The 17,912-nt window shown below is 43.8% G+C and overlaps 1 protein-coding gene across 1 annotated transcript; it reads left to right on the top strand.

Annotated features, from left to right (window-relative positions):
• The first annotated feature begins 77 nt into the window (after window positions 1–77).
• Window positions 78–16,102, top strand: LOC311030807 (extended synaptotagmin-1-like). Its single transcript, XM_084036812.1, has 51 exons — window positions 78–699; window positions 1,535–1,576; window positions 2,510–2,644; window positions 2,753–2,826; window positions 2,920–2,992; window positions 3,128–3,217; window positions 3,365–3,420; window positions 3,553–3,673; window positions 3,766–3,942; window positions 4,152–4,234; window positions 4,482–4,530; window positions 4,615–4,704; window positions 4,788–4,883; window positions 5,361–5,432; window positions 5,529–5,615; window positions 5,708–5,857; window positions 6,073–6,186; window positions 6,271–6,447; window positions 6,559–6,644; window positions 6,730–6,778; window positions 6,956–7,045; window positions 7,133–7,228; window positions 7,315–7,386; window positions 7,473–7,559; window positions 7,657–7,803; window positions 8,143–8,240; window positions 8,333–8,489; window positions 8,609–8,785; window positions 8,921–9,003; window positions 9,345–9,393; window positions 9,481–9,570; window positions 9,747–9,842; window positions 10,089–10,160; window positions 10,277–10,363; window positions 10,460–10,606; window positions 10,695–10,807; window positions 10,973–11,197; window positions 11,313–11,454; window positions 12,129–12,305; window positions 12,403–12,485; window positions 12,827–12,875; window positions 13,000–13,089; window positions 13,259–13,354; window positions 13,444–13,515; window positions 13,605–13,691; window positions 13,806–13,952; window positions 14,049–14,185; window positions 14,477–14,608; window positions 14,711–14,813; window positions 15,083–15,132; window positions 15,355–16,102. Exons 1-51 carry the CDS (start codon window positions 343–345, stop codon window positions 15,380–15,382), a joined length of 5,457 nt encoding a protein of 1,818 aa, XP_083892938.1. The 5' UTR covers window positions 78–342; the 3' UTR covers window positions 15,383–16,102.
• Window positions 16,103–17,912: the final 1,810 nt, after the last annotated feature.

Here is a 17,912-nt window from a genome sequence, read left to right as displayed (position 1 = left end):
GTTTTATTTTTTGTTGCTTCCCCCAGTGGGCGTGTCCTCCAGATAACGGGACTGGGTGAGGGGCAGAACTCGTCCTCCACTTCTTCGGGACCCGTCCATTAGTCAGTCAGACTGCTCAAAATCAACCATAACAATATAATACCGTTTAAAAAGATGCGACTCGCACGAGCGCTGAACTAGCGAGGGGGAACGTCAGACGGTAGCTAGCTGACGTCAGAGATGAGACGTTAGAGTAACTTGGCGTTAAGTCCTCTCGAACGCCTAAACGCTTGTTATTTTTTTTTATTCTATTTTCTTATCCAACGGTATCACGTTAGAGACTGTTAAGTGGAGGATATCACCATGCAAAGCGAGAAGCCGGAGCCGAGTGAAGCGAAGGGCGCCGAGGTTGCGAGCGACGCCGACGAGAAAGCGCTGAGTGCCGCGGAGCCAGGAGGTCCCGAACCCAGAGGGATCAGTGCGGTCGCGGTGCTTTGGACCTTCGGGAAATGTCTCGGCGCCCTGCTGCCCGTTTACCTGGCCGGTTACTACCGGGTCAGCACCAGCCTGCTGGTGTTCGGGATGATGGTCTACACGGGATGGAAACATGCCCGAGAAGCCAAGGAGACGCGCCTGAGGTCAGCCATGCAGCTGCTCAACAACGAGGAGGAGTACGCATCCACCAAAGTGTCCAAAAGCAAGCGAGGCCTCCCTGCGTGGGTAAGAAACGAGCCTGAAACTCCCGTCATCCATCACTGACTTATACAGCAACTATCCATTTCCTTCTTCCCTAGAATAACCCAAAATATCACTAGGAATTATGTGTTTTGTCCTATACACTATACTGGTGACGCGTCTACTTTTAGTGGGGGTTTATGGGAGTGTTTTTCTTTTCACTGTTTCCCTAATGTATGCTGTAGGTCCTAATTGAATCATGCAGGTGGGCAGAACTCTGTGCTTCCTTTTTATTTCTGTGAAAACACTTCCCTAATTTGCTGCCGAGGAACAAACTCAATTCTGAGTGCATCGCAACAACTCAGTAATCCTCGGTGCCACTTTAAGTAAAGGAAAATGTGCACGAAGTATAATAGTCTTGCATTTGCAAGTTCAAAGTCCTGAGAGTATGCTACCTAAAACGGAAATCGCTGCAACCCACATGGGCCTGTTTTGACTTTTGAGAACATCTGGCCACACCCAAACGAGGTTCCTGTGGATGCGGGTTTTTTTAATCTCATTGAGGGAGTCTAGTGATTTCTTGACGGCGTGCATTCTCCTCACTGAAGGATTCAGAAAGGGGGGCGTCTCCATGTTACTATGTGCACAAGAAATGGCATGTGACAGGATTTATATAAATGACACATGAACATGTGACCAAAAAAAACTTATTTTTTTTCTTTTGGAAATATTGGCACAGTATTAATAGCACCCAGATGATATCAGCAGTGCTCCTGATGACATTTCCAGACCTGCATCAGCTCCGGCTGAATCATTTCCCTATTCGGTTATTAGGCCCTATGCATCATTTAAGTATACTCATTGTCTTTCTTTCCTTCAGGTCAGCTTTCCAGATGTTGAGAAGGTCGAGTGGCTGAACAAGGTAAACATAATCAGCGGTTTCCTATTTCGCTGCATCTCGTCACTCTTTACTTTACACAAAAGGCACTAGTGTTTCCTTCTCTGTTCAGCTGCTGTGTTGATTGACACTTGGTGGAGCGTGCTCGGTTAGTAGCTGGTGCTAGCTGATAGATGGTAGCGCTGCTGTTGCTGCCATGTTCCAGAAAAAGGCCACACCCCCGTTATCATAGCCACTCTGTCTGTACTGCAGAGAGCAGGCCCGCTGCCAGGCAGCACTCTCAACATTTCCATTTCATTACAGGCTCGCTCAAAGGAAGGAAGGAGGAGGAGCTTTCCAGCTCCCCTAACTAAATAAAACTACAGCCATTGTCCCCCCCGCCCTCCCAGCCCCCCAAGGGGCACAAATATCAATATACAGTGATACAAGTATTCATGATAACAAAACCACGAGATCTAAGCACCAGAGAGCCAGACAAAGCAGAGATTTGAGACTGGTTACTGGAGGGGAGGTCAGCAGATTCCCTTGTTGCTCATGCTGCTTCCTTCACAGCAGCTGATGACTCACTCTCCACTTATGCCAGGCCGAAACCAACCAAAGTCACACAAACAAGCAGAACCAAGACGGTTCGCTCCCTGACGGGTATAAAGACGTAACAACCAAATGTTTATGTCGCAGCATAGCCATGTTGTAAAAAGCGAGGACTGATCGTGGTATATGTGAGGACTCAAAGCAGACGACTAACAGCTGAGGAGACTCCGCTGGCTGCAGCTGTCTCTGTCATTCTTCAGTTGTTGCTAATGGAGGCCAAGGCATTTGGCAGACCGTTTTGTTACAGTGTGGCTAAACTGACCACGTTTTCTTAAAGAAGTAGTATATATAGTATATACCGTATATTAATTCACATGTCCTTCCAATGAAAACAATTCATAACCACGTCCTTGTTGGCCCGCCCAGGTGCTGCAGCAGGTGTGGCCGTTTGTCGGCCAATACCTTGAGAAGCTGCTGGTGGAAACCATCACGCCATCTATCCGAGCGTCAAGCACCCACCTCCAGACACTCAACATCACTAAAGTGGATATGGGAGACAAGGTGATGCCCCTGATGGCTTTACTATGATATGACAGAGAGTATCACACAAATGATGCATGCTGTTTTTTTTTTTATTGTGCTGAAAATGTGTTTTCTTGTTTGCTGAAGGCCATGAAAGTTGTAGGGATCAAGGCTCACACTGAGAATGACAAAGGACAAGTCCTGCTAGATCTCTACATTAGGTGAACGCTTATCCGTTCTGCTCTTTGGCACCTTGGTGTTCCAGCTTTTAGGAGGCGTTGTTGTAAGTGACTTTTCTGTTCTTCAATCCGCAGCTATGTTGGCGATGTAGAAATCAATGTTGAGGTGAAAAGATACTTCTGCAAAGCTGGAGTCAAAGGAATACAGGTCTGTCTTCTTTTCAAGCTTGAAGGTATAATCTGACTGAATTACAGTTGATATAAACATGTTGCCTGTCTTAAAGGGATAATTGTAATATACTGTTTGTCCACGTTTTAATTCATTCTGCTCCTCTGTCCTCAGCTCCATGGGATGATGCGGGTGATTCTGGAGCCTCTGATTGGAGACGTGCCCATAGTGGGGGCAGTCACCATGTTTTTCATCCAGCGACCAGTACGTCCATCTACATTCACCTCTATTTGTCCTTATATTATTGCCCCCCCACCCACCAGCATGTATCTTAGTAGCGTCTCACATGCTATTGATCAGTCGTGATTGATTTGCTACGTATATCACATTTCTTGTCTTATCGCCCCCCAGAAACTAGACATCAATTGGACTGGACTGACTAATTTGTTGGACATCCCTGGACTAAAGTGAGTCATGCTGAAACAACCTTTCATTGGTTTACATGTTGGTAATTAATAGGATCATAACCTCACCCTCACGATATGTTATTAATGTGTACAGCAGTTTGTTGCCATTAAAACGTGATGTCTTTGTCTCAGCGTGATGTCTGACAGCATGATTATGGATGCCATTGCCTCCTTCTTGGTGCTGCCCAACCGTCTGGTTGTCCCCCTGGTTCCAGGCCTGCATTTGGCCCAACTACGCTCTCCTTTGCCTAGGGTAAAGCCTGAATAGACACCTACAGATAGAGGAAGACTATATACTATAATATACAAGTATCTTATATCTTGGTCCTTTTTTTCCTTTCTTAGGGTGTGGTGCGCATACACCTACTGGAGGCACAGAATCTCGCAGCCCAGGACAGCTATGTGAAAGGGGTCATGGCTGGCTTGTCTGACCCCTATGCCATATTGAGGGTCGGCCCTCAGACCTTCACCTCCAAACACATCGACAACACAGACTGTCCCAAGTGGGGAGAGATATATGAGGTAAGAAGAACAGGGAGCCGGAAAGTAGTGTCATCATTGCACAGACATGGGAAGACTCAATCATATACCATCTTCACTTTTTGAGGGGTGAGACCGTTGACCGGCGCTGCAAATGTTCATTTTCATTCATGTTAGCATGAGGCCGCAGCAAACGTCCATACAAATCCCTCTGTCAGTCTTCATGTCCTTGTGTGTGTCTGGTACATCAGGTTATAGTCCATGAGGTGCCTGGTCAAGAATTGGAGGTGGAGGTATTTGACAAAGACACAGACCAGGATGATTTCCTGGGCAGGTACTTGTATATTCATGTCTCTTGTGTGCCTACGTCGAATCTCGCATTGTCACCTTTCATCTGTCACCTTTCCTGGCCAGTTGGAACGAGTACACTACTACTACTACTACTACTTGCTTTTAATCAAAGCATGTATTTGTACTTTTAAAAGCTACATCGTCTGCTTTCTATTCTATGATCCTTTTGTCTGCAGCAGTAGATTTTCTCCTTTTTAATGAATTCTGTCTTCCACTCTTCCTCCATATAGGACCAAATTGGATTTGGGCATTGTGAAGAAATCCATAGTTGTCGATGATGTAAGTATAAAGCTTTTATCGAGCTTTTTAAAGCATGTTTTAAATCTTTTGATCGTGAATGTATGCCTTTGGCTGTCTTCTCAGTGGTTCACTTTAAAAGAAACTCCTTCCGGAAGGGTTCATTTCAGACTGGAGTGGTTGGCCCTGCTGCCGAGCACTGATCGACTGGAGCAGGTTTGAGTCACTTATTTCCACTGATGCATTACTCTTAAAAGTCACGTATACTCTAAAATCACCTATTTGCGATTATCCCTCAGATCCTGAAGAGGAATGAAAGCGTCCCCAGTAAGACTGCTGATCCACCTTCTTCAGCCATCTTGGTTGTATATCTGGACAAGGCTGAGGCCCTTCCTGTGAGTCAAATCCCTCTCCCCTATCTGCCCACGTTCATGCTCAGCTCAGAGCTGCTTCCTTTGTGTGGTTAAACTGGGGCAGAGCTGTAACTGCCTGCTTGGCATTCCACAAATTTGTTGTCTTGGCCTCTAAGCCGTTGCCCTTCATTGCAGTGTGGATGCGTGTGGCTAACTTTATCCATGGCTGTTAAATCTGCTTCAGTCTCATATCACACACGAAAGAAAGAGTATAGCATCTTTGGCACGAATCTCGGTCTTTGTGGTTCGGTTCAATGCAGATATGTACTTCCTGATTATGCCATGAGTGTGCTGTTTCCTGTCGGTTATTTGTGCTGTTGCTATGGTAACCCTATTATTCACTTCAACCTCGTGTCAGTGTGGTAGATAAAGTCTATGTATTGCTCTCTGGGTACAGAATGTCATTGTTCACATGCCTCACTGTCTACTCATACACTCATTTCTAACTGAATCTTTCAGATGAAGAAGGGAAATAAAGAGCCCAATCCCATGGTGCAGTTGTCTGTGCAGGACATCACTAGAGAGAGCAAGGTATATCTACTGGGAAAGCCCATTATAAAACTATATTGTGTCACATTTTAACAATATATTTTATATGCATACTACAGTATTTATTCTTACATTTAGACCTGTTACACAACCGTTAATCCAGAGTGGGAGGAAGCTTTCACCTTCTTCATCCAAGATCCTCGCAAGCAGGACATAGACATTCAGGTAACGACCTATAAGATCAGCTTCTCTGCACTGAACACTGAGTTTTTCTTGTGGTTTCTCATTGTGGCTTTCCTTCATGGTAAACTAACCAGGTGAAGGACGCTGACCATACGCAGACATTGGGCAGTCTGACCATCCCTTTGTCCCGTCTGCTGTCCAATGCTAATCTTTCTCTGGACCAGTGGTTCCAGTTGGACAACTCTGGATCTGCCAGTCGCATCTATATCAACGCAGTTCTCAGGGTAATGTCAACCAGACCCATTCACTAATCCTGCACCGTATTGGACCTATTAATGCTCATTAAATACGTAAAAAAAAGGTTTATTAATCATAGAAGCAAAATGAACTTTGATCAAACTTTTTTCATATGAATGATGACGAATCAATTAAGATTTAACGAGTGTGGGATTTAAGGCACATTTTATTTCTCTTATTTCTCTTCTCTTATGTAACATAGGTCCTGTATTTAGATGAGGAGCGTATTCCATCTGATGTGTCATCTAATCTGGAGACTGGAATGTCCAAACAGCTGCCACAGCAGACCTCCCCCCATCCTAGCTTTGCCACAGAGGTAATGGAGCACTGGATGGACGATTTGTGTTTTTCTTACATCGCACGTGCTTATTCTAATGTATTTGTAATCTTTTTTTCACAGGGACTGCTTAGAATTCACCTGCTCGGAGGGCAGAACCTCGTCCCGAAAGATAACATGATGGGGGGCATGGTAAAAGGAAAGAGTGACCCTTACGTCAAGCTCAACATCGGTGGGGAAACATTCACAAGTCAGGTTATCAAGAGTAATCTTAACCCCACGTGGAACGAGATGTATGAGGTAAATAACGCACGGTTATTTATTGAAAGAACACAGTTTTAAAATGAATAAACGTTAGCATGCATTTTTAAATGTCTGCTGTATAATTCCTTTCATTCCTTCACCCCTCAGGTGATTCTCACCCAGCTGCCAGGCCAAGACCTGTATGTGGAGGTGTTTGATAAAGACATGGACATGAAGGATGATTTCATGGGCAGGTACAAGAGCTATGAATAATTTAATGATGAAACACAAATAAACGGTGTAAAAATGCATTCTAATCTCACATGTCCTGACACACAGGCTGAAGGTCAGTCTGAAGGACATCATCGATTCACAGTACACTGATCAGGTGAGAAGTCTTCCTTGCCACATTGCTGCATGTTTAGCTTCAGAGAGTGAGGTCAGAATAAGTGAACGAGAAGGCTTGCACCCCATGGATGCACAGCTCTCCAACGCGCTTTAATAAGCCTTATCAATCTCTATATACATCTGTAACATATAACACGGGTCCTGATTCTTCTCTCAGTGGTACACTCTCAATGACGTGAAGTCTGGTCGAGTTCACCTGATACTGGAATGGGTCCCAACAGCCTCTGTGCCAGACGGATTAGACCAGGTTGGTATTCCCAGAAGAGTCACGGATGAATGGACAGTTGTTGATAAGCTCTATCCGTTCTCAATGTTGTTGTTTCTGTGTCTTCAGGTTCTTCAGTTCTATTCCAGGCAGTCCTACCAAAACAAGGCAGTTCCCTCAGCAGGCCTACTGTTTGTCTTGATGGAGCAAGCAGGCAGCTTACCAGTGAGTGTTTTTCTACTCGTGTTAAGGGAGATGCATTTAATGTTGGAATAGGTGGGCTGTTATTGTCATTGTGTGTCTGTCTGCAGGTTAAGAAGAGTGGCAAGGAGCCGAAAGTGGGAGCGGAGGTGACTCTTGGAGAAACGACCCACAAAACTACAGTAAGACTTTTTCAGCACCGATTGTAATATTGCAATAGTGACATGATAGCTGTCAGTAATATTAACTGACTCTTGCGTCTCTGAAGGTGTGTGAACGTACCACATCACCCCAGTGGAATGAGGCATTCTGCTTCCTGGTTCGAGACCCCCGAGAAGATATTCTTGTTGTCAAGGTATGCTGGCTACGGTGCATAATCAAAGTGGATCAGAACGAGTGTGAGCTCTGATATATACATAGCCATGCTGACGGCCTGCATTGTGTTTCTCCAGCTCTCCCACAGCTGGGCTTTGCCTATTGGTTCCTTGGTGGTTCCCATCAGAGAGCTGCTGTCTGAGCCAGAGCTGGTCCTAGACCAGTCGTTCCATTTGGATGGAGCCTCACCCGAGAGTCAGGTTCTTCTGAGGGCTGAACTCAAGGTGGTCATATTCACTGTTTGTCTTATTCTGCCTCCCCTTCAGGGTTTTTTATCTCTATATATTTATCACTTATACTCTGTCTCTAATCCCTACATCATTTTCTCTGTTTAATTATGTTGTCTATATTATCTTACTCTGTGTAACTGTAATCTCTTTGAGCCCTTATCTTTGTATTTATATTTTATTTAGTTTTTACTTATTGTAACTATCCAGAATATCCTTTTCAGTTTCTTTAATATTCATATGTCGCGTTCTTTTGAGGCAGTTCTAATTCTATACTGATGTTGATACAAAGCTGGTTAACAAAGTGAAACAATAATAATATTGACTCGACTGCAGATGCTGATTCCCAGCAAATGTCAGGGTGCCACGAAGGCCAGTGTCACTTCAGTGCCTTCCGTTGCTCCGCAAATACAGGAGATGGACAGAGTGCTGAGGTGAGATAATTAATTCAAAAGGTCTGTCCTTACTTTCCATTAGTCCTTCTCTCACTGAAATGTTTTAATTACTAATCTTGGGTTTTTTTTAGGTCAAGTTCAGTGGACGCTTCTCCTTTAGTTACCTTAGATGAGGATGTTGATGTAAAGGAAACAGTCGATGTGACGGAGGAGAAGGTGGAAGAAGTGCCAGCCCCTGTGACTGCACAACCTCCCCATACTTCCCCAGACCTCAGCTTTGCCAGTGAGGTAACACCACAAAATAGTGATCTAGATGAGATACATCCAAGAAGGCACGACACAATCACAGTTCTTTTTTATTTTTTTTAAAAGTGATCAGTACAAAGTGAATTGATCCCTTGCTGTAGGGGCTGCTGAGAATCATCCTGTTGGAGGCGCAGAGTCTGGTTGCCAAAGATAACATGATGGGTGGCATGGTGAAGGGCAAGAGTGACCCCTATGCCAAGATCAATGTTGGAGGGGCTGCGTTTATGAGTAAAGTGATCAAGGAGAACCTCAACCCGGTCTGGAATGAGATGTATGAGGTGCGTATGAATGGACTGTTCAGTCTGATTTGCTCCAAGCATGATTTCAAGTTAAGGTCACAATGATTAAAGTTCATATGAGCCACCGCATTTTTTCCTTAATTGAACTGTTTGAACTGTTGTGTGTTCTCTCAGGTGGTACTGAGGCCTCAGGCAGGACAGGAGGTGCAAGTAGAGCTGTATGACAAAGACATGGACAAAGATGACTTCCTGGGCAGGTACGGGCTCATGTGGAGGTTTCATTGCCTCAGCATGGTATTCAGTTTGTCGACATATGTACATCCAAACCATAGTAATGTCACCATATAGAAACATTACTGGTATATAGCTTTATGGTTTGAATTATGAACAAATCAGCATTTGGTGCCTTTCAGCTGATAGTTTTATTTCGTCTGTGTTTACTAGCATTACTTATGGAAGCAAACCTTTCACAGTATTAGACTATATTAATCATTTTGATTGCATGCTTTTTGGTGTCTGGTCTCATTTTCACAGATCATGCATTTCATATTTGTATAATTGTGTAAAATGTGCAAACAACTGTCTTCACTGTGAGCAGATATACAATCAGTGTGACAGATATCATCTGCTCCCAGTACACAGACCAGGTCAGTACTGCATGCCTCATTGTATCTTAGTCATTGCTGCGGTGTAATCATAGGCTTTGATTCATTGAGTGTACATCTCTGTTTCAGTGGCACACCCTAAATGATGTGAAGTCTGGACGTGTTCACCTGATACTGGAGTGGGTACCAGCAGTGTCCCATAATGACAGCCTGGACCAGGTTAGTGCAGTTTGTATCATTTGTTTAGGGTTCCTCCCCTTATTCGCCCATATTTTTTATCATCTTAATCAATTGCCTATTCCCTCCACATCTGTGCTATTCCATGATGCCCTGCTCAGTGTGCACATCAATGCTGAGTCACTGTAATGTAGTTTTCATTTGATTCTCTGCTGCAGGTGATGCAGGCGCAGTCTCTCCAGTCTTACCAGAACAAGAGCGTTCCCTCTGCAGCCCTGCTCTTTGTTTACGTGGACAGAGCACACTCATTGCCTGTGAGTTGTCATTTTGGTACTGAAAAACATTATAATAAGTGTGCAGTCTCTGAGTTATAAATAGAAGACCGTTTGGCAAGTGCCGTTGTTAGACTTTATGATGCAATAACTCAGGAATGCTTCTTTTTTTTTTTTTTTTTAAAAGAAAGAAAAAAAAGAAAGGAAAGTTGGATCTTGACCCAATTTTTGCCTGAATTACAGAGAGAATAAAACATACTCACATAATTGATGTCTTTCTGTGTTCAGTTTAAGAAAAGTGGAAAGGAGCCCAAGGCTGGGGCTGAGCTTGTTTTTGGAAAAACAACCTACAAAACTAAGGTATGAGACAAAGACATGAATCAAACATGAGGCACTATTGAAAAGAACGACCATACAATGACTGTAAAGACATTGTTATTCCATGTGTAAGGAATCTCCTTTCTTTCTATCTGGAGGTATGTGATCGTTCCAGATCACCTCAGTGGGAGGAGGCATTCTACTTCTTGGTCCGCGACCCCAGAGAGGAAATGCTCATAATAAAGGTGAATGTGTTGTCCTGCAGTATCTGATGACTGCTGCTAGTGTCAGGAACATCCCCTCCACTCACTGACATCATCACTGTGTCCTTATCTCTGTAGTTGTCGAGCGCGTGGGACCAGCCAATGGGATCTCTTGTAGTCCCTGTGAGAGAGCTTCTCTCTGAGCCACAGCTGGTCCTGGACCAGTGGATGCCTCTGGATGGAGCCTTACCTGAAAGTAAGATCTTGCTGAGGGCTGAACTCAAGGTAAGAGAGGAAACACACACACACACAGGGCATTGTTACTGCTGTGTTTGGTACACATTAGAGGCAACAGGAAATGTTTTGTTGACAGGTCCTGAGCTCAAGGATGACTGAGGCTCCACAAGCTTCTGGTTCAAAGAGAGAAGAGATGGTCGTTTCCACAGCCAGCGAGGACAAAATCATCCCAGAGCTGACAGAAGATGAGTGAGTGATGTGTGCCTGATTTAATAATACACATCAAAACTATGCAGACTGGACCCTGGGTTTATTTAAAAACCACCAAATCCATACCACTTAGTTTCTTTTAAATATAAAGCAAAGTTAGCGAGACTGGCTGTGGTGTTTTGTAACAGCAGTTTGTATTTTTAGATCGGTTTCCATGTCCAGCCATTTTAAACAATTTGGAGTAGAAGATGCTCAAGTAGAAGATGCTGAACCAGAAGATGCTGAACCAGAAGATGCTGAACCAGAAGACGCTGCTCCCGCTGATTTTGCTCAGCTGGTGGAGGAGCCAACAGATCCAGAAGAGGAATCAACACAGTCAGACGTGGCAGTGGAAGGAGACTTTGATCCGCGGCAAATGCAAACAGCGGGGTGAGCTCCTCATCATCGCAAATTAAACCATTTATATTTTTCCCCCTTCATTGCTGTGTGTACATATATGTGTGTTTACATTTCTGAGTTTCTGTGTGTGTGTGTGTGTGTGTAGTCCTGGTTTAGGCGACCTTGCTCACGCCACAGTGACTAGTCTTCCCACGGAGACCCTGGGGCCAGCTGAGGTCACAGAAAGCCCCAAAGCTGCGGAAGTTCTTCCACCACACACAACCCCCAGCCAGGACTTTGGTGAAGAGGTGGGTCTCGTTTATGTGTTAATTGGCGGAGTGGAAGTTAGATAATTACCAACTGTACAGTGGTATTTGTTCTTTGTCACTGCAGCTGGGTCTCAGCCCAATCATGTGGCTTTCCTAAATAAGCCCAGCCTTTTCCCAAACACTGTTAATGTCCAACTTCCTCTTGTCTTCAAATATCACGTTTTGTTCTGCTGGGGAAATTTCAGCTTCCTCTGCTGATTTGGTGGATCGTGTGTTCTACTGAACTTCTGCATAGGCACCTGTGTCATGCCAGCTAGAATAAAAAAACAGGAATTATCCAGACGGGAGGCACTAAATGACACATGTCAACAATTGTATTATTTGTGTATAGAAGTCTGATGTGAGGGAAGGACCTTTTACTAAAGAAAAACAAGTTGTCATAATCCAAATTAACACTTGGAAAGGTGTCCTCTATCTCATAGAAGTTTACTTTGACACAGTGGCTTAAAGGCAGTGAAATTATTTTAGTAGTTTTCTTAAAAAGGTTGAATTTCAATGTTAGATAAATTATTCAATTATTCTGAAATTATGACATTAGGCAAAAATGCCTCTTTTCCAGTCATACTTCTAGCTTTGCTCTGAAATACAGTATATACATTTTGTGTGCTGAGTGGCTTGTATGTTCTGTAGCATTTACAGTCTTCATCCTGCAGGGGCTGCTGAGGATCCACCTGTTGGAGGCCCAGAATCTGGTTGCCAAAGATAACCTGATGGGAGGCATGGTGAAAGGCAAGAGCGACCCCTACGTCAAGATCAACATAGGGGAAGTTACGTTCAAGAGTCACGTTATCAAGGAAAATCTAAACCCAACGTGGAAGGAAATGTATGAGGTGCGAAGGACTCTCAGTTTAAACGTCGCACATGGTCTGAATTCCACCACATGTACAGTATTTTGGACAAATATGGGTGTTTGTTTGTTTTCAACAGCTGGTTGTGAATGGCCGCCGCATTCAGGAGATCAAGTTTGAAGCCTTTGATAAGGATTTAGATGCCGATGACTTCCTTGGCAGGTGTGTGTCGTAATGTTGGTTAATGGTTAGTCACTTATAGTACTCGAGATAAAAGGTGTTGAATCCTGAGTGAACTGATCTGCACGCTAAGAATTCTAGCAGAGATACACCTGTGAGTTTACATCATTGGGGTCCAGCAGCTTTCAAGCATCAACACAAGCTGAATATTTGATGTGGCTGAATTTATGAAATATTCACACAAGGACTTTTCAATTACCTGAATGTTATTTCTATTAATCCAGCCGGTTTGATTGCTTCTCTGCAGTTTTCATTGAATAGCATTAATATATGCAATAGTGGAGTTGAGACATCTTGTTGTTAAACATTTGCTTGTTTTACAGATTCAGTGTTAAGCTGAATGAGGTCATCAGATCCCAGTACACAGACCAGGTTAGTCAATAATTCATGATCTAAATCTGTGCCATGTGATTTCTAAACTGCTCTGTGACATTTCCTTCTGCAATGCGTGTTGCCCTGCTCCTTATCTGACTGTGTATGTGTGTGTGTGTTGCAGTGGTACACTCTGAATGATGTGAAGTCTGGTCGGGTCCACCTGATACTGGAATGGGTTCCCACTGTGTCACATTCAGCCAGACTTGACCAGGTCAGACCTCCCCGGTTTATTCAGACATTCTTTAAACATGCACTATTGACGTGTCCATAACAAAACAGCCTCCTAGATAATGCTGTGTCGTCACATTCCAACACGCAGGGCACATCATTCACATTGCAGAATAATCATCGGGCTTAACTCGCTGTGCTCCACGTTGCAGGTGATGCAGCTTCAATCTCTCCAGTCTTATCAGAACAAAGCCGTGCCCTCCGCTGCTCTGCTCTTCGTGCACATAGAGAGAGCAAATTCATTACCTGTAAGCACCGGCATTTTATTTCCATACTATGCAATAGAGAAGGATTTCTCATATTATAAAAATGTGAATGCCTTACTGTTCCTTGATAGTTGAAGAAGAGTGGAAAGGAACCCAAAGCAGGAGCTGAGCTTGTTCTGGGTGAAACGACCTACAAAACCAAAGTGAGACTCTTGATGCATGGTGTTTTCACTCTGATAGATTAGCATTATTATTGTAATAATGATGTCATATATTTCCATCTTCTTTTAAGCTGTGTGAGCGCAGCACCAGTCCTGAGTGGGATGAGTATTTCCACTTCCTGGTCCAGGACCCTAAACATCAGATGCTTGTAGTAAAGGCAAGACATTTATTTTATTTTTTTATTTATTTTTTTAAATTCTGCATCTCACATTTAACAGTAATACGGTTGGAGTGATTTTTTTCTTCACTCCCTCACTCTCTTTTATTGCAGTTGTCCAGTGGTTGGGACCAGCCGATGGGATCTCTGGTGGTTCCTGTGAAAGAGCTGCTTGCAGAACCACAGCTGGTCCTGGACCAGTGGTTCCATCTGGATGGGGCCACACCTGAGAGTCAGATCCTGCTGAGGGCTGAACTCAAGGTGACACATCTGCCCACATACTCTACAGCATTATGTTACGTGGCAACTAATCAGCAACGACACTTGTTCTTCCTTTTATGAATTTATTTTCGATAGATTCTAGATACCAAGATGGTGGATATGATCAGTTCAGGGACCGTGCCCTGTGCCGACCCTGGACCTGGGCAGGTGGAGTTGTCCCTTTCATACGCCTCACACGAGAGACAGCTCATCGTCATTGTCCATGGCTGCAGGTGTGCATCCTCCAATAGTGTGTTTTTTTAGTGTAGTTATTTGAGGCTTGGTTTAAACTTCTTACAAGTTTGTTTCCAAGATAGAACTTGATAGAAACCACAATTTCTAACTCTTATTTTTTTTAAATACTGTGTTTACATTGAAACATAGTGTTTAACAAAGTGAGGACATTGTGGATGACGGTTCTTATTTACAAAGATGCATTATACTGCTCTAATATACTGGGCCTTTTAAATAGTCTCACACTTTAGCACACTTATTTAAGACATGCTTTCTCTTTCTGTGGACAGAGGTCTGTTGTCTCAAAGTAAGGATGGAGTAGACAGCTATGTCTCCCTCATGCTGCTGCCAGACAAGAGTAAGGCCACCAAGAGGAAGACAACGGTGAAGAAAAGAGACCTCAACCCAGAATTCAATGAGAGGTAATTAAATAAGTAGCTAATTGTATTATATATAGAGATTTAATCTCTAAAGATCTTTGTTACTCCTACTGACCGCATCTAATCTTTGTCAAATTCTTTAAGGTTTGAGTACGAGCTGTCTGTGGACGAGATGCGGTTCAGACGCCTCAGCGTTACAGTGAAGAATAACTCGGCCTCGTTCAGGAGCCGCGACGTCATTGGACAGGTCGGTCCGAGACCTCTACCTGCATCATAAATGTTCTGCATCATACACATCCGTAGAATGTCACATGTGATTCCTCCTGGTCTTTTTTTTTTTTTTCGCTCTTACTTTATCGGCAATGATATGTTGTGGTTTCTTTCTTTTCACAAATGTACTTATTGTAATTTGCTTTGGACAAAAACATCTGCTAAATGCCCTAAATGTAAATGTAAATGCTCATACATAACATGTAAGTCTTATACAGATGCTAACACGTCATTCCTGTCCTTCAGGTGCAGATCGAGTTGGCCCAGGTTGACCTGATTCCTGGTGTCAAAGAATGGTGAGGCTATTTCTTTTTAGGAAACTGTTGATTTTGGGTATAGAGTACATATGAGTACATATGGACAGCAGAGACGTTGGTTATCATGCAGGAGTAGTTAGAAGTGTCTGTGAAGTATCTCTTAACTGTACATTGTTTAATGATCACCGTTAATTCAATTATTGCTGATAATTTAATTCACTGTCAGCTATTCATTAGTCTTCGTCCTTCTATTCATTCCAGGTTCAACCTGAAAGACGAAGCTGAATAGTCGTTGTGCTCGCTGATGTTGTGGTGTAATAATGATGATGATGATGATGTCGCCGCTCAACCTGGCATGGTGCCACTGCTGCAGCTCACACCGATGCCTCCTTCTCACCTCTGCATACCGTACCACCGTGGCAGCCTTACCTGCATCCACCCAGCTCTCAGTGTACTATAGTATAGAATACTATATATCCTCATACATCAATACTCGCACCAAAGATACGTAGGCTGAAGTAGCTGAGTTGACAGGGATGAAGTGAACGTTTGTGTTGACTGAAGGTAACTTTATTATATGAAGAGATAATAGTTTTAAGATTGAGTGGAGCAAGTGAAAGATGAACGGGTCCAGAAAGAATGAAGTCCTATTTTGTTATTTTGTTTGCTTTTTTTTTGCTGCAAGAATGTTTTTAATTAAGCATCTTGTTTGAAGTGCAGTTTGTCGGACTATAGTGCTCATGAATGCTAATGCCATTTCAGTATTTAGGATCTGTTTTATCTGACAGGCTTCTGTGGAAGTTATTTTATATTTCACAGCACCTTGCAAATATTTTTAATTTTTAAAAAAGTTTTCATTTTTTCAACATGACATGTATGTTTTGCACCTATTTCACAATTATATAATGGTATGTTTGATTTTTATGTATATTTGCAACAATTTTGGACCAGATCCAATGCTGTTTCTTTAAAGATGGTATAACAAAAATAAACAGATTTTGCACATCTCGCTATTTGCTTTTGTGGAACTGTTTTTGGGGGGTTAGACGGATACAAAAAACAAATTTTGTCTGGAGAAAGGAAGGAAGCTGCTTTGTCTCTTGTTGGTAAGTCAGAAACTAATTGTAGATTTGGGTTTAGGCATTTTGTGAGTAAAGCTAGTTGTAACATTTAGTCTTGTGTTGATAGCTTGTTGTTTAAACTCTTGTGAAGCTGTCTATGCTAAGTGGGTAATCAACTAGTTTCAGCCAGCTCAGCTGTAGTGAATAGACTTGATTGGAGGGAGGGGTCACACTCAGTACTTGCGGTAAACTGAGCACTTAAAAGGCTGTCACTACAGCGTCAGCTGCAGCGTCAGGCCATCAGAACGAAGACATCTGAACAAAGACAAAGGGAGTCTATCTGCGGGAGTCAAGACATCTGAACAAAGACAAGGGAGTCTATCTGCGGGAGTCAAGACATCTGAACAAAGACAAGGGAGTCTATCTGCGGGAGTCAAGACAGCTGAACAAAGACAAGGGAGTCTATCTGCGGGAGTCAAGACATCTGAACAAAGACAAGGGAGTCTATCTGCGGGAGTCAAGACATCTGAACAAAGACAAAGGGAGTCTATCTGCGGGAGTCAAGACATCTGAACAAAGACAAAGGGAGTCTATCTGCGGGAGTCAAGACATCTGAACAAAGACAAAGGGAGTCTATCTGCGGGAGTCAAGACATCTGAACAAAGACAAGGGAGTCTATCTGCGGGAGTCAAGACATCTGAACAAAGACAAGGGAGTCTATCTGCGGGAGTCAAGACATCTGAACAAAGACAAGGGAGTCTATCTGCGGGAGTCAAGACATCTGAACAAAGACAAAGGGAGTCTATCTGCGGGAGTCAAGACATCTGAACAAAGACAAAGGGAGTCTATCTGCGGGAGTCAAGACATCTGAACAAAGACAAAGGGAGTCTATCTGCGGGAGTCAAGACATCTGAACAAAGACAAGGGAGTCTATCTGCGGGCGTCAAGACATCTGAACAAAGACAAGGGAGTCTATCTGCGGGCGTCAAGACATCTGAACAAAGACAAGGGAGTCTATCTGCGGGAGTCAAGACATCTGAACAAAGACAAGGGAGTCTATCTGCGGGAGTCAAGACATCTGAACAAAGACAAGGGAGTCTATCTGCGGGAGTCAAGACATCTGAACAAAGACAAGGGAGTCTATCTGCGGGAGTCAAGACATCTGAACAAAGACAAGGGAGTCTATCCGCGGGAGTCCATCGAGGAAGTCCATTGAGGTAGGCATAACATCTCACCCCCCCTCGCAGCCATGTGTCTTATCCCAGTCAGGACATCACACTGGAGAAGATTTTACCAGAGACCCTTCACTCGAGGCTGTAACCCATCCAATCTCTGCTACCCACCATTCTCCACCGGTAAGGAACTTGAAGTACTAGGGGGGCTGTGGAACTGCCAGTCTGCAGTCAAGAAGGCGGACACCATCTCGGCCTATGCCTCCCTGCAGACTCTCCACTTCCTGGCCCTCACGGAGACCTGGATCACCCCAGAAAACACTGCCACTCCAGCTGCCCTTTCAACTGCCTACTCGTTTTCACACTCCCCAAGACGAACAGGGCGAGGAGGAGGAACTGTGCTCCTCATCTCACCCAGATGGTCCTACCAGGTCCTTCCTCTGGACCACCTACCCCGATCTACACTTGAATTCCACGCCGTCTCTGTCACCCTTCCTTTCAAACTCAACATCATAGTGATCTATCACCCACCCGGTCCTCTCGGTGACTTTTTGGATGAGATGGATGCCCTCCTGAGCTGCTCCCC

The sequence above is a fragment of the Eutrigla gurnardus genome (genome assembly GCF_963514095.1).
Source record: "Eutrigla gurnardus genome assembly, chromosome: 2".
NCBI lineage: Eukaryota > Metazoa > Chordata > Actinopteri > Perciformes > Triglidae > Eutrigla > Eutrigla gurnardus.
Note: the sequence above shows the minus strand (reverse complement) of the source record. Positions and strands in the feature narration are given on the sequence as shown.

Bases quoted from the DNA above. Each gene is read 5' to 3' on its own strand.
- LOC311030807 (XM_084036812.1), top strand. From the start codon at position 343: ATGCAAAGCGAGAAGCCGGAGCCGAGTGAAGCGAAGGGCGCCGAGGTT. The intron at 2,827-2,919 runs GTGAACGCTTAT...TTCAATCCGCAG, and splicing joins CTGCTAGATCTCTACATTAG to CTATGTTGGCGATGTAGAAA. The intron at 12,306-12,402 runs GTGCGAAGGACT...TGTTTTCAACAG, and splicing joins CGTGGAAGGAAATGTATGAG to CTGGTTGTGAATGGCCGCCG.